At 39.2% G+C, this 16,443-nt stretch overlaps 2 protein-coding genes across 2 annotated transcripts; one reads left to right on the top strand and one right to left on the bottom strand.

The window, feature by feature from the left end:
- Positions 1-1,262: 1,262 nt before the first annotated feature.
- Positions 1,263-9,658, top strand: LOC145458804 (endoglucanase E-4-like). The gene is made up of 4 exons (XM_080337297.1): positions 1,263-1,692; positions 5,629-5,809; positions 7,419-7,618; positions 9,525-9,658. Exons 1-4 carry the CDS (start codon positions 1,554-1,556, stop codon positions 9,560-9,562), a joined length of 558 nt encoding a protein of 185 aa, XP_080193423.1. The 5' UTR covers positions 1,263-1,553; the 3' UTR covers positions 9,563-9,658.
- On the bottom strand, positions 9,655-13,935 carry LOC145458803 (ubiquinone biosynthesis O-methyltransferase-like). Its single transcript, XM_080337296.1, has one exon. The coding sequence runs from the start codon at positions 13,590-13,592 to the stop codon at positions 12,753-12,755; it is 840 nt and encodes a 279-aa protein (XP_080193422.1). The 5' UTR covers positions 13,593-13,935; the 3' UTR covers positions 9,655-12,752.
- Positions 13,936-16,443: the final 2,508 nt, after the last annotated feature.

The raw sequence follows: 16,443 nt of genomic DNA, 5'->3' as shown, positions 1-16,443 counted from the left end.
CGAGCCTCACCCATGAAAAGGAATTCATTTTTAATATTAAAGTTGTATGCTACGATTTCAGGGGCATGTATTACATACAGAGCGCGCGCACCACAATTCTACCCAACACAGCTCTACAAAACATGTCTGACGCACGCGATTTCAAATTGGGGCGACGTAAATTCGTCTGCGTATCTCAGTCGTACAACTGTCTACTCAGATTGCAAGAACGGGACTATTCCGTGCCGACAACGAAGCATATCCACTCCATCTCGTAAAGGTTTTTCCATCCAGCATCGGTCATTTTAGACCGAGGTTTTGTCGCCGCTTATGTTTTTGGCATCGCATTTTATCAGCGGTTTGTTCGGCAAAACTTTACGTCATCATGTGCCGCGACGCAGAAGGGGTTGGTGTCGAAATGAATGAGTCTCACAGGCCTGAACTCGCTCGTTGCACACTCCTACACCAGTTCATCCCAACGGTCTTCCACCATGTTTTCCAAAAATAACAGTCGGACAAATCTTATAAATTCTCATGATAAAGCCATATTTTCCACGTGTCTTGCTTATTGGCTAAAGTACCAAACACAGTGACCTTGGATATGTAAAACCTATCGTAGGATTTTTGCGATAAATTCAAAAAATATTACATGCATGTAATAGATAGCTCTGGCACCGTCTCGACCCAAATTATACCGTTTGCGGTCCATACTACCCTTGAAGGGGTAAATATTTGTGTTACAGTAACTTGCGAATGTGAGTCTGTAATGATGGAATTTACTACTATTCTCGCGCTTATCGAACAGTTATGACGACAATACGATGATTGTTTGTCGAAAGAAAGCGGAAAGCCAATTTGACGCCATTTTTTCAGCCTGTCGCAGGCTCAGACGGTATGATTATAAAAAAATAACCTAGGTTAGTTATCTAGTCTGATATGATGTATGTCCTATTTACACCAGCTTCAAAACCATGCCTTTGGTTACGTAATGATTATAGTGCGAGAATATTGATTTACTGCGGCTTGTGAGAGCTACGATTAGTGGTGCGTCGTATTAAGTTTTTAAAATTGCGTCGCAACTATACAAAATTTACACTGACCTTAAATGTCATATTTATTAGGTTTATATAAATTATTCCATGTCAGAAAAATTAACAATTAATCACGATTTTCATTCGCACTTGACCTGGATTTTCATTCGCACCACCTTCGTCATTCGCACTGCAATTTTTTTTATTCGCACAAGTGCGAACCGTCGCACAGGTTGAAAAGCACTGCTCTATTCCATCTGCTAATCGGGTCTACCCGTCTTTGAGTGGATTTCATGATGAGCTCGTGTGGGCTGCTCTCTGGATTTTCAAGGCAACGGGGAATGTGACGTATCTTGAAGACGCAAAGCAAAAGAGAGTGGAGTTCATTCTTTTTAAAAGGCCGTTCGACTTCTCGTGGGATAACAAACTTGGTGGAATACAGGTGATTTATCTTTCACCGTGGCTCTAAATTATATACATTCGTGTATAATAAATGTGTAACGCTAACTATATACTATTTCGGCACGAACATTGCAGGTTCTTATGACAAACATTACCGGCAACGACACCTACCGCGGGGACGTTGAAAATTTCTTGAATCACTGCATCACAGGCTCTAGTATTCCGCGCACTCCAGCTGGATTGGCCTACTTCTCAAATTTCGGTACAAACGGCTACGCTGGTATGTATAATGCTCTCAGTATCAGCCAAATGAATTGTGCCAATCTATAGAAGCTTCTATATACTCGGCAAAGTCCCAAAATTCACAAGCGATTGCATGGTTTCGCTTCAAAGTATGTCGAATTGATTAATGAAAATAATCACTTGAGTTTAAATGATAGTCTTGGAGGTACATATTGAAATGAAACCGTATATTTTTGGCTTTCTTGCAGCAACGCATACAACAGCATATCGCTAGATTTATTAGTACACGCGAATCACACTCAGTGAAAACCTCACCCTTAACCCATCCCCTCAAACTTGATGCTAAACAAGAAAAGGCCGTAAATTTTGCTATTGGCGAACATCTGTTGGATAATCGAGACGACAGCTTTCGCGTCGTTGGAAGGGGCCGTCCACACTTTCATTTGTGTGCCTTGGTGTCGACTTTTATCAAAATACACCAGCCAAGGCTGTATCAACAAAATTTTCATGCTGGTGACGTCAAATTTTGTGATACAATTGTTGATATACAATGTCCTTTCCAATTCACTACTAGTTGCTGGCGATTACCCCTGACGAGTGTCAGTCGAAAATATTCGGGTCCATTTCGAAGTACTCAAGTAGATGTTTCCTACTTGTTCTACTTCTTCGTGTGATTTCGAGTTTTGACTATACTTCTACATCACAGTTTGTACTTTTAGGCATAGAATACTTACTTTTTTAACTGCTTTGAAATTGATACTTCTACTTAAATAGAAATTTATGTCATTACCAGTGGCGGCTCGTGACAATATCTGGTAGTGGGGCAAGGGCTGCAAGCGACTTTTTATCAAGATGACGTCACAATGGCGTTTTCCAACGTAAACAAGTAACTTAATGATGGTACGGTAACATGAATTTCCCGGCAACAGTGATTTTAACGTATGTGCCACGAGAGGTCCGCTGGTGAGCTGTGACTTGAAGTGTGGTAACTGCGTAAACGGCGTACGGAACAAAGATTCAACACGGTTCATGTTCGCATTAGACCTGACTAATTATCTGCAGAAATGGAAATGACTATAACTCGAGAGATAGCGTAAGCCTAATTGGAAAGGTCAACGAATTCGGACAGATACGCAATTGTTATCTCATAGATTGGGCCTGTCCTATTGAATCCAAAACATTATTGTAAAGGACTAAGAATAGCAGCCTCGGAAATTTGGTCTCGGTACAGCATAAGAGATTTTGGCCTTGAAACTGGAGACTGTAACACGACACATACGTTTTTATTACTGTCTTATAGGTCTGCTGCGAAATCGCCTTTGAAAAATATATTACCGAATAAATACGTGGATGAAAGCCTTAAACTTGGTACACTGTTACATGACATTATCGAGAAGTGGCCTCATGGCCCTTTTCGGTATGGTACACTGTCAAAATTAATGCGAACAGACCAACACCGAATTTTGCGTAAAATTTACTGAGGAATAGGCTAATCAAGTGACGAGGGGTTGTACGCAAATGGCTTGAAGGCCACAATTTCACGGTGAAATTGACATTGGAGAATATACGATCAAAGTAAATATTTGAATGCAAACTGAGAATGATATCATCATCTCACTTAACGTTACCGCAGATACACCGGCTTTTGCGTGAAATCCGCAATGTGTTGTAGGCTAAAGTGTCAGATCGGAGCACATCTTTACCATACTCGACCTTGATAACGAAATTACTGCCCTAATCATTGAGTGTCAACCTTGAGACTTGGCACAGCGTTCGATACTAAAATCAAGACATACCGTGCTAAAGCTTATGACGGATCTAGGTAAGGAGCATCGTTAAAATCAATAGAGACCAATACCGGCTTTGCGTATAATCTGTTAGCGATAAATGACGAGTCAGCTCTCACTCGAATTAGGAAACGAAATTACCACTAACACAGTTCAGTGACAAACTTAAAACTTGGTACAGCGTTCGATACTAACATTAATAAGACTTACCGTGCCAAATGTCATAACCGATCTCAGTATTGAACACCGTCAAAACCAATGGATACCAATACCGGCTTTTGAGTAAAATCTGTTTGCGATACATGACGGATCAGCACACACTCAACTTCGGAAACGGAATTACTACCCTAAACTTTAAGTAGAAACCCTGAAACTTGGGGCAGTGTTAAATACCACCATCACGACATGACAGAACAAGTTTCAAGAGTTTTCATGGTGTGAAACCCCATTAAAATCGACCTATACCAACAAAGGTCGACTAAACGCATATGACGGTAACAGAGTTCAGCTATAGATACGATTGTTACAGCACACCTTAAGGGCACAGAGCTATCGTGCCCCGGTTGCTCGGTAATTTTATGAATAGGAGAGGGTAAATCACCGTTTCTTTATTATGCGCGGTTTTGAGAGAATAGACAGTGAAAGCTTGTTATGAGCGCTACCGGGGCAAGCCCCGGCTAGGCATTCGCAAAGCGAAAACACAGAAGAGAATATGATTTTCGCATAGACTTCGCTATATATGGGCATTTACAAGCGAAAGGACAAGAAGTATACGATTTTCGCTGTGATTTCGGTTTATATAGATAGGTGTGCGTCTATAAATGGTAAAGAATTGTTATTGAACAGAATTTTAGGTGGGGCAATGCCCCAGTTGCCCTATAGGACGAGCCGCCACTGGTCATTACATCTACTTTTACTCAAGTACCAACGATGGCTACTTCGACCCCCCTTAAATACTTGTAATACTAAGAAGTTAGTTTGTATTACCTAATCGCATACATTATGAAGGCTAGTGATGGAAGAAATTATATAGGAAGATCCAGGCTTGTACAACTAAATTATTCTAGTTGTCTAAATCTGATAAATTAGATTAGAGTGAAGTGCCGGTAATCCAATTCTAATCTAATCTGTAAAGTGTTTCTATGCTCTAATTTTTATTATAATCCAATTACTGGTTTTCCTGAAAATGCAACAGGAGAATTATATAGTGGGAAACGAGTCGAGCTTGCAGCGCAGACATTTGCTGTTCTCGTGCTTATGTGAATGAACTTTGATTTGATATGAACTGGACTCCATTCAATGCCTTAGTTTTCGCGAATTCGGTAATTCTAAGTCTAATTTGATTTGGAAAAAAATGTAGCTGTAATTGTAATCCTAATCCTAATCTAATTCGGAAAAAGTGTGTAGCTATGATTTTGATTCTAATATAATGTGGAAAAGCTGAAGATTTCTAGTAGGCTAGTCTAAGACCGGGTAGATCTACATTGGGGGTCTTCAAAAATGACTTTTTATCTCAAATCGTAAGTGGCTAGTTGATAAAATTGTTAGGTTACCTAATTTAAGCCTACACACCAAATTTGGCTCAATTCCAACCAGTAGACGCATTGCTACAGGAGAAGAATGTTTCTATTTATTACATAAAAATTAATAACAAAAAACTTGAAAATTTTCTGTTCACCCCATGAAAGTGTTAGGTTGTCTATAGAAACGATGTTCACCAAATTTGGCTCAATTCCAACCGGTGGAAGCGGAGTTATGGCCGTCGAAAAATTTGGATTATGAATAAAATAGTATTTACGGTGACCAATTCTTCAATTATTTATTATAATAGTGCCCACCGTAAATAATATTTTATTCAAATCCAAATTTTTCGACGGCAATACCTGCGCTTCCACTGGTTGGAATTGAACCAAATTTGGTGAACATCGTTTTTATAGAAAACCTCACACTTTCATGGGGTGAACAGAAAATTTTCAAGTTTTTTGTTATTTATTATTACATAATAAATAGAAACTCTGTTCTCCTGTAGCAATGCGGTAACTGGTTGGAATTAGGTAACCTAATAATTTTATCAAGTAGCCAGTACGATTTGAGAAAAGAAGTAATTTTTGAAGACCCCTAATCTACATACGGGGTCTGACGGAGCGCTGTTACGTCCCTGATAACCAGTCCGTTTTCTATTTCAGCAAACGCAGCATATATTGCGTTAGTCGCATCGAAACTCAATCCGCTGCTATCAAATCACCAGAGGTACCAAGATTTCGCTGTAGCTCAAATCCACGCCATGCTGGGTAGCGGCGATGGCGGCCGAAGTTATGTGGTTGGATTTGGAAATGACCCGCCAACGCAGCCGTATCACGCTGCCAGGTATGATACTAATTAATGGCAGAGGTGGTAAGCCACGAAGTACTCCTACTTTTACAAGAGTTCTAAAAATACTACAGTTTTCATTTCTTAAGTATAAGTAGGCTTAGAATACTTAGTTTTTTACCTATGTGGAAATTCACGACATCCTATACTGTTTTTCTTACCTGCGCTCTTAGCGAAAAGAGAGTGTACTATTTCCACCCGTGTACCATCCCCTCATGTACTGGTGTGAATATACACCCATGACAGACGAAACCATAACCTGCCTCAGACTGATACCGCGGTATAAATATACTACAACATTTAATCCAAACTATGCAGGCACGTAGAAACATAGGATTTATGACTGCGATATAATTCTGTTTTCATGTAGGCTACCACCCTTTTCGTCTCTTTGGGTGTGAACACCTGTGATTGATGGATCAGAGATGCCATTGAAATTTTGGATTCAAGATAGACTTCTACATAGCCTATAAGTATATATGAAGAGCTTCTTGGGGTTACAGAACTCCAATATACAATTGAATAGTATATTCATATTGAAATGAACCCGAATATTTTCGGCTGACAATAGTCAGAGGTAATCGTCAGCAACTAGTGGAGAATGGAAAAAATATTGTGTATCAACAATCGTATCACAAAATATGATGTCAACAGCATAAAAGTACGTAAATATATTAAAACTCGAAGCTTTTTGAGCAGACATTCTTCAGGGGAAATCGTCGGTGAATGAGAAATTTCAAAAACTTGCGTCTAACTACATTCCATGCATCCAATTATTGCCCCTCAAGAGTGTCAGCTCAAAAAGCTTCGGGTTTTATTATATTTACGTAATGAATATATTATTAAAACATATATTTAAGTTCTGTACCCCAAAAAGTGTCTTCAAAAACTATAACAGAAATTGATCCTTATGCGTGTCCACCCCTATCGAACGATCAATTGCGTTTTATTACAAGACCATGTCGATGTTGCCCCTAAGAGAGGAATTTAACCAGAAATCCGCAATCAAAACAAGCATTACGCCCGTCATATCTCATCATATCCCAATTACACTCATGATTATCGATCTCGCTGGGAACAAGATACGTGTTTCAAAAGCATTTCGTTGAGCAACACCGGGAGAGCCGCAGAAAATTACCGATTACAGTGGAGATCACATTCGTTATTTCGATTTTTGTTAACAAGACAAACCCGCGATCATTCATTTCGACTTAATCCCTTGCAGCAAATTTGAACAACTATAGAGTATTCTAGTTGGGTACTTATAGGTCTTCGACTTATTAGAGCAAAACATCGGTGATCTAATTCTAATCTAATTGGTGAAATGTTTCTGTGCTCTACTTTTAATTCTAATTTGACTTCCGGTTTTCCTGATAATGCTGAAAATTCCCATGCTTATGATAATGAACTCTGACTTGATATGAACTGAACTTGGTTCAATTTTCATGTTCTCGATCTATTTTTGAAAAAACTGCAGCTATAATTCTCATCCTAGTGTAATTTGGGAAAAACTATGTAGCTATAATTCTAATTCTAATCCAATTTGGAAAAGATGAAAATTGTAAAGTTGTCCAAGTCTGTCTTGCAACGGTGCATTTCATTACAGCTCTTGCCCGCAATGGACATCCCCGCCACCAATTTGCGATCAGTCAGCTTTCAACTTAGCTGGTCCCAACCCACATAAGCTGTACGGAGCACTGGTGGGTGGTCCCGATCAAAACGGCAAATACAATATCGGCCGAAAGGAATTTGCGAATAATGAGGTTTCGATCTATTACAATGCGGGGTTTCAGTCTGCCGTCGCAGGTATGTATGGGTAATTTATGCTATTTTGACTTTATTACAATACTATTTGAGTCATGACCATAAGTGTATTAAGTCATATAAGCCACAAGTGTTTGATTGCTATCGCAAACACTGTTCAACGTTCTCTGTAACATCTGGGCCTTTATACGCGCGAGGATCTGTCGCATTTTGGCGCAAGTTCGAACCTAACATTAGACCAGAGGTCTCAAACTCAAATGTGCTCGCGGGCCAGTTTTCCAGTTTTGACGACGCCGCGGGCCGCAGCACTTATAGGGGTATTCTATGTCTTTTTAAGTATAGGCCTCATTTGGCGCGAATGAATTGTCCTATTGAAAGTGAGCCGATCCAGCAGACTTACAGTAAACACACATCGTCAAAATGCGATTTACTCTTGTATCAATTTAGGCCTGGCACGAAAAGAATCATCACATTTATAACTATTTGAATAGAATTGTTGTTGTACTTGATATATATTATTTATAAGATATAGACACCATATGGGCGGACAAATGTAAGATGCCATCATAAAAGCTATCGGGTTATAATTTTGCAGCTACTATGAATATTTTGAATTTAACAGATTGATCATAGAGACCGATCTGATATCAAAACATTTTTAGGTTGAGCATTGTAATTCCAATCCAGGATTCGGGTATACTTTCGATAAGGGGGCTATTAATATCTTGGCCAAATATCTTCAAATATAGGAGCAGAAAAAATATAAATATAATAGAAATATATTAATGAATGTGTCCTAGTGATTGAAATGTCGGAACGCCGAACGATCCATTGTTGTTACATCGTTGGAGCGTACCACTACGGTACGCTCCATAACATGGTAATAACATGGTGTAGCGACCAAAGATGTCACTAACAGATTGCCAATGGTTGCCATAACTACTTGCTTAGTTAGCGAAATACCAAGCTGCGACCTTCTGATCTATTACTATTCCCCTTATACGCGATTAGTTTGTTGCGTCCATGGTTCTAACAAATTCACGGCATTCAGAGTCACTCCGAGTCCACTCGAGTCATTTTCATTTTGCCATCGAGTTAGCCCGAATCTGAGTAATTCTAAGAAAGGTCGCGTCCAAGTCCAACTCACAATTTCAGTCACGAATCGTCTAAGGGCCAGGTTTTGTCATCATGAATGGGAAATGTGGCGAAATAGTGAGTCTTCCATTGCATGGTAGCGTTTGCAATTGATGTGATGGTGAAGTTTGCTGAATAGTTTCAGGCTTTCGGGGCAATTTAAGAGGGAATTTTCTTATTATAACCTGAAAAGATATATGTGACACTTATAAATTGTCAAATTATTAAAAATCTAAAATGTTGTCGCGGGCCGCACAAAATGCTCCGGCGGGCCGCGTGTTCGAGACCTCTGCATTAGACCATCTCGTTAAAAATGACCATTCCTCATTGGCAAAAGTTAAGGAAACCGCAAAGTATTCATGGTCTGAGTATGAAAAATAAATTTGATTTGTTGCTTTTGTGTATGTTTTTGTAACTTTGCCTGAAACTATACTATATACCGAGTACTACAAACATCATCAACCTCGAAAGTAACAATTCCGCTTTCGTTTTATCTGTCAGCAGAAATATGCTCTCTCTCTTTAGGTGCTGTAAATATGGTAATGGTAGGCGTACTTTTATGTTTTTTTGGCTTCGATACAATGCTATATAAGTTATGTCGCTAAGTATATAACAATTCATGCTAGGCTTGATTATAACCGTCATGCTCTCCATACGGTGTGTAATATTTGTACTGGTATTAGGTAATTGCATTTTGAATTATGTGTAGCATTGCAGCCTACATCTTCACAATATTCCCGACAGTCTCTCCGCTATTGCGTGCTGTTGACTAAACAGTTACGTGCTTAGTACAACTCTTGAGTTTTCATTTCAGGGTTGAAGTATTTTGTGAAGCGCTCAAGAAATCCATGATCAATGTGCCTTCGTGATTTTACCGTCGATTTTCGAGTGCTAAATATCGTGAAAAACAAATGTGTAAATAGAAAAATGCAAAATGTTCAACGATGATGCTGTGTGTTGAAAAATGAATGAGAACAAGCTAACGATGCAGGTGTTCCATGCTACTTTTCGCAAGCATTGCATATGCATTTTACGATGATGCATAGCATACATGATATACAGGTTCGGTTGCGACCGAGGTAAACTGCGTATTCCTTTCCTACCGTATAACGCAGGTTTACTGTCTTTCAGCCAGCCTATAGCTGCCTATTCTTGTTACATTCATAAACACTTCAGTTTCTTAGTATCATCACCATACTGTACATATACCTGCGCCATATCGGAACTATAACACTCATTTACTGCGTAGCGGGAGATACATGGTTCGCTTTTATTGACAGTACATTGAGGATACTTCGATGGTTCACAAAACTATGCGTCACAATTTCGCGGTATTTTATTGATTACCGTTACCATTACGCACGACGATGTCAACTCGGAAGAAATTTTCTATTACCAATTCCCAGAGCCCGACCGATATCGATACAACCCATATAACCAGAAGCTTCTCCGAAAACCCCTATATATTCAGCCGATATTCGAATATCATGGCGTCTAGCTTCAGGCGCATTTCCAAAACTTCAAAGTATTTATTTAAATAGCTTTACAGCTGTTGCTACGCTTGGGCACGATATAAACTAGAAATGCTACATCTGGAAATTTGAAAATTGCAAGAAATACATCAATATTTCCAATCTACCGCAGTTGCAGATTATAGTTTTATGACTCCTACTACCGTGCTGTGACTTCATTAACACTAGAACGATCAAGTGGCTTTTTTGACGCATTTTCATTTTTGAAGAGCTGGCATTCAGTCAAATCTTACGCTGTTCGGCTGAAACTTCTTGACTTCTATTTATTTTATGTAGGCCACCTTACCCATGATTTTCATCACTCATCTAGTACAAATAAAAAAGTTATACACAGAACTACCTAGAACTACCGAGTGGCTTTTTTGACACATTATCTTGAAAGTGGTTATGTATCTGATAAACGCAGAAAAGCTGTTTGTAACAACATAACTTTGTTAATATCGACTCGGTCTAACTGTGTTAGCAACAACATCCCTTGTAATAGAGGGCCCTGGATCTTCCTCGTTCCAAGTCACCAAAGCTCTGTAATATTATCTTTCAGAAGCTCAGCGTGTTACAGGACATGAAATTTGAAATGTACCATTAGACCAAGCCGACATCTGTATTGTCCATACTAATATACTAGGGTTGTACAAGGGAAAAGGGTCTTTGCTCCGGTCTACGAGATGGATCTTCGGGGGGAGAGTGAGCTGAATCTAGTGAATTGAATGCATATGAGGACTGAGGGCATGGGTGCATTATGTTTAGTCAGGCCCTCTCGAAGAACAGATTTATGGAAGACATGATCTTTCCATTGACATAAGGAGTAAAAAAAGGTGTGGATTCGATAAAGATAATATGGTTTTCGTTCATTACATGGTCGAAATGCCAGCAAATAATTGGGGTAAAATGTCAGATGGTGGACGCTGCTGCTACCAAGTATCTGTACAAGGGCGTCTCATATTTAGGCAAGGATAGGACAGGACACCTCTTCCATAATCTATACATTTGCCAAGCATAGTAATGTGAAGAGTCTGATGTAATCCATCTCGAAACAATGTTACGTGAATGTGGCTGTATACGCTTCGAGAAGCAAACGAAGTCCCAGTTGACACTATTGTCAAAAGTTGCTTGAAGCTACCCAGAACCAGAAGGAACACAGGCAGCTTCGTGTAGCCACACTTTTCAAAGCTATCATCTTGTTGATAAGCGTAACGGCGAGATGCCAGTGTAGAGATCGAAGTTGTACACATATATATTGAGTTCACTGCAATCTGAGGTAACTGTTTCCTTCAGAAACAACACAAACAAGAAACCAGTGACAGTTAAATGTTATAACGAAACAAAACCAGGGGGATATTATTGGTCAGGTTGCAAGGCAGTATTCTATGAGGGTACCAACAAGTCGACGATGGTCCGTGCATGTTTTCTTAGAATGTGAATGATCGTCTACTTGCCAAAATGCCGATACTCTAAAAATATGCAAATCGAGGATTAGTTGCAAAATTGAATTATGCAAATCTTATCTGATAAGCTCTATGATATGTCAGCAATAACCAACAATGATGATGTGGCTAAAGCGGATCTGGAACCTACTCTAAATTTTTAAAGAACGTGCTCAAATACCAAATGCGCACCAGAGCAACACTTATATGCTACACCAAAAAACGGCGATTTGTTTTGTAAGTGTTGACCTAAGGTGTATGTAAAATATTGCAAGTAGCTGCGAGCGCAATAAACAATGGTTTCTGATGCCGTTTGTTGAGATTTGTGCTGATTTTTAGCTCCGGTAAATGCATTTAATCGAAGAAGATTCAACATGCGTCAAAAAAGCCACATGGTAGTTCTAGGTAGTTCGAAGTTCCGGTAGTTCTAGTGTTAAAATTGCCGATATTGTTTTACGGATAACGGCTATTTCAGCTCGTGGTCTTGATCATGATGATAATGTCGTCTTATCTAGGGTCACCATATTTTGGAATCGGGAAAGGAGGATACTTTTATCAAATCAGATAAGTTAGTTGAACAAGACTGAAAACAGCCGATTTCGCTATTTTTGCAGTAAAATTTGGTGAGTCGACTAAAAAAAGGTCATCTCTTTCGTTTGACTTCCGATTTAAACACTTTTTACTAGAATTTAGTGGTGTTGATTAAGAAAAAAGGTCGTCACTTTCGATCGAGCCACGAATTTCCCGCTCGAACGTCCGTCTTTGCTATTTGTGGTCATTTATGACCATTTTCACTCGAATCTCTCCATTATCTTAGCTGTAAAAGAGGACGAATTGCCAGAGGACATTTAGGCGTCCTCGGAGGACATTTTTCAAAAAACCTGAAGAAGGAGGACGTATGGTAACCCTAAGAGTATTATCATAGTAATCATAATAATAATTATTGATATGATTATAATCAGCGGTTTTTGTTATTTTCATCCGCTGAAGCAACACACAATGTAAAATGCGATACACAACACACAATGCGATGTAACGATCGAGAATCTGTCTTGAGTTATTTAATAACGCAGAGAGCGTGAGAATTCATTTCAATAGCACAATCGTAACTGCTCTATAGCACACACGGACTTCTATATCTTCTTCCTTTGTATCTTCCATCGAACACAATCTCTTCACAGATTCCACAAATTCGATCACCGGATTTTCTTCCGTATTACCCAGACTTCGACAAAACGGGACTGACAGGCAATATCGACGAAAATCGGCAAGACTCGAAGTATTTTCGATCTCCGTTTCGATTAGCTGTTTGCCGGGCCAGTTCATGTCGTTATACAGTGCTTCATAACAGTCTAACACATGTCGCTGGGGATGTTTTAAGCTTTTAGCTCGCTCCGATAGCTTGCCGTTCATCTGGTTTACTAGTGGTGCGGTATCTGTAAGAGTATCGCTTCCACTTCCTCGGACAAGTACTCTTGACAGAAGCTCAGCGTAAAATAATGCGATGCCCCCAGGTTTGAGTACTCGCTCGCATTCAATGAGAAACTCGTCGCATTTGATGAAATGCAACGCGAATACCACAGTAACCACATCGATGGTGCCATCCGCAACAGGTAATGATTCAGCGACTCCAGCTTTGAAGGTAATTCGATGAGGACCAGCGGCGTTACGGGCCAGGGATATTTGACTTTTACTTATATCCACACCGATGCTTTCTTCGAATGACGTTGCTAGTATTCTCGTTACATTCCCTGCACCGCATCCAATATCTAGAAGACTGCCGTACAATGCGCCATCGGCATTTTTGAATCTCTTCAGTAAATCCTTGATGACTTGACTCTGCTGATCTGCTATCCCTGATAGTCTTGATGTGCTATATACCTTAGCCGTATCAACCGCATCGAAATCTAATACGAATTCGGACATGGTAGCGCGTATAGATCTGAATGCAGATTTTCGTGATGACGATATCGCCGTATCGGTTATTTGATGCTATATACGAGGAGTGAATAAGTAATAGGGCCTACGTATGGGAATTATTACTGGTTTTATTCAACTGAGTAATTTTATGGCCCAACTGAGCAATGTCTTGGTGATCTATTTGTAACATCATATATACAATACATACATGGTTGCCATCGACATGGATCTAAAATTGAGGGCAGAAACTTTTCAAAAAATACAGGTGTTCCATGCTATACAATGCCTTCAAAATCATTTATGGGGTTCGCAAGTCGCAATCATTGTACATATTGCACAATGTACACTGTACACTACCAGTACAGTGTATACTAGGGCGAAAACCTTTTTTCAATATTTCATGAAGTACCTCCAGATATTGTTTGGTAGCCTGAAAATGCTGCAGACCAAATTTGGCTCAATTCCAACCAGTAGAAGCGAAGTAGAAGAATTAAATATTTTAACCATTTTTGAACAATTTTTAAATCACTTGATATGAAGCGAGTAACAATTTGCAATTACTCGAAATGATTTAAGACTTGATCCAAATTGTGTCTAATATATCGTATATATATTACGTATAGGGTGTACATGTCCATCGACATGAGTCCATAAATAAGGACAACATAGGAAATCCATTTTCATAACCAGTAAGACTTTTTCTTCAGATTTCACTGGCTACTTGATAAAATTGTTAGGTTGGTGAAAACAACGCTGCACACCAACTTTGGCTCAATTCCATCCTCTAGAAGTGATTTTCTTGCTGTCGAAAGTTTTGAATTTATCATTAAAAAACAAAAAACAACAATTTTTAAAGTATTTCTGTCAACCCCGTCAAGTTGTTAGGTTGTCAGCAGAGATGATGCACACCAAATTTGGCTCAATTCCAACCACTAGACGCGAAGTTATTGAAGTATAAAAATTTGGATTTGAATAAAATAGTATTTACGGTGACTAACTCTTTAATTATTTATTATAAATTCATGGGATTGGAAATTTTTTTACTGCAGTAACTTCGCTATACTATATACTATATTGCTGGTCGTTTATGTATGCCGCTTTGCGTTTTCGGCACAGACAGGATTAGGCTATTCGGCACTTGGAAATATAAGTATTGAAGATTTCGGCGAATATGCGTCTGTCATTTCGTGCAAAGGTTTCATCGCCGAGACGAGCTTTCTGCGAGTACAGACGCGAAGTAGCATGCATAGGATGACACGGTATCTCATAATGCGAATATAGTAAGACTCCATTCTGTAAATCGGGCGTAGCTTTAATTTTCAGGAGGGGGACCAATACTAAAAGCAAGAAATCGAGAGACAATAAATCACGCAAAGTGTCAAGAAAAATGTCAAGTCAAATAAATCTTCCACCAAATATTCTATACTTTATGTTCATATACGAAGGTCTTTTAAAGATGTGGCTGGCCGCTGGCTACGCCAATGCGTCGGAACTGATATTTTAGTAATCATCATCCCAGATTTCGCGGTCAGGCTAATCAAATATTTGGTTGACCTTGCAAGTTCACAATAAACTACCTGAGATTTTTTTTTATTATTACAAATTTTAGGAATTACTTCGCGCCCACTCAAAACCTTCTCGTGGGCCACGGGTTGCAGAGATGAGCATGGATTAGGATTAGGTTTTGAAAAAACAGGATTTGTGAAATTTTGTCGGATTTGGATTGGATTTGGATTAGACATTTTTTTCAGAACGGATTAGGATTTGGATTGGATTTACCTATTTTCTGGGAGATTGAAATGTCGTGTGGCGAATGGCGACAAACTTAATTCAGATCAGTTATTAATGTCCTTATGGTTACTAAGTTATCTTGAATCAAGTGAATCGTTGGTTGTGAAAGAAAATTTTCGAATCCCTCCATTGCATAAATTAGTATTCTTTCTGAATTTCCAGTTGGAATCGGATTAGGATTGGACATGGACTTGAATATGAAAAAGTTATGGATTAGGATTTGGATTAGGATTTGAAGGTTCGGATTTGGATTGGATTAGGACATAGAAATTTCAAATCCGCTCATCTCTGACGGGTTGGTCGCCCTTGGGTTATTTCAACGTACCCGTTTACACCCGAACTGGACTATTCTACAAAAATCCTGCATTTGTGGTCACGTGTTCACGTTGCTGAAACTATGGAGTACCTGCTATACTAGATTGAATATGCATGGCGAATTTCCTGACTTCGTTCAACAGCATTATTCCAACGTTATGGCATTCTTCATCACTGTAACCGAAATCATCCATGCACTATTTTGGTTTGCCTCATATATTCAGTTTGGTGTCTTAAAGCCTTAACAGTATGATACTTATGCTATCCTTTCTATCCTCGATATTTTGTAGCCTCAACTGCGAACATTGAACACTCAAATCTCGCGACACGGTCTGACAAGATGACTTTTGGCCAGTGGATTCCTAAAAGCCCGTCCTTTGCGACGCTACTGAAATAGGGAATTCCCCGATCAGTCGCGTCAGTGTGTAGCTAACTAACCTACGTAGGTTAGTTATCTATATAGTCAGTAGTTGCGTGGTGCTGCACACTACTGGTACACCAAGTCGCAGAGAATCTGTACCTACTCAATCATTTCGTATCACTATATTACGTTCTTGGAAGTACACGTCAAGATACATATACATATATATTGGTCGTTTTTTATGATGTTCAAAATATAGGTCAGTTTAGAAGATCACCTTGGCACCTTCACGTTCCTCTCAAACTTGCCCTTATTTTGTCTTAATTTCTGTGCTCATCGTCATGCCCACTGCAGGCCACGATAGCCATGCGGACGACAATGAGAACATTA

The sequence above is a fragment of the Botryllus schlosseri genome, chromosome 16 (genome assembly GCF_051294905.1).
Source record: "Botryllus schlosseri isolate E-star chromosome 16, Bs_hap1, whole genome shotgun sequence".
Lineage (NCBI taxonomy): Eukaryota > Metazoa > Chordata > Ascidiacea > Stolidobranchia > Styelidae > Botryllus > Botryllus schlosseri.
The sequence above is the reverse complement of the archived record's forward strand: the minus strand, read 5'-3'. Positions and strand labels throughout refer to the sequence as shown.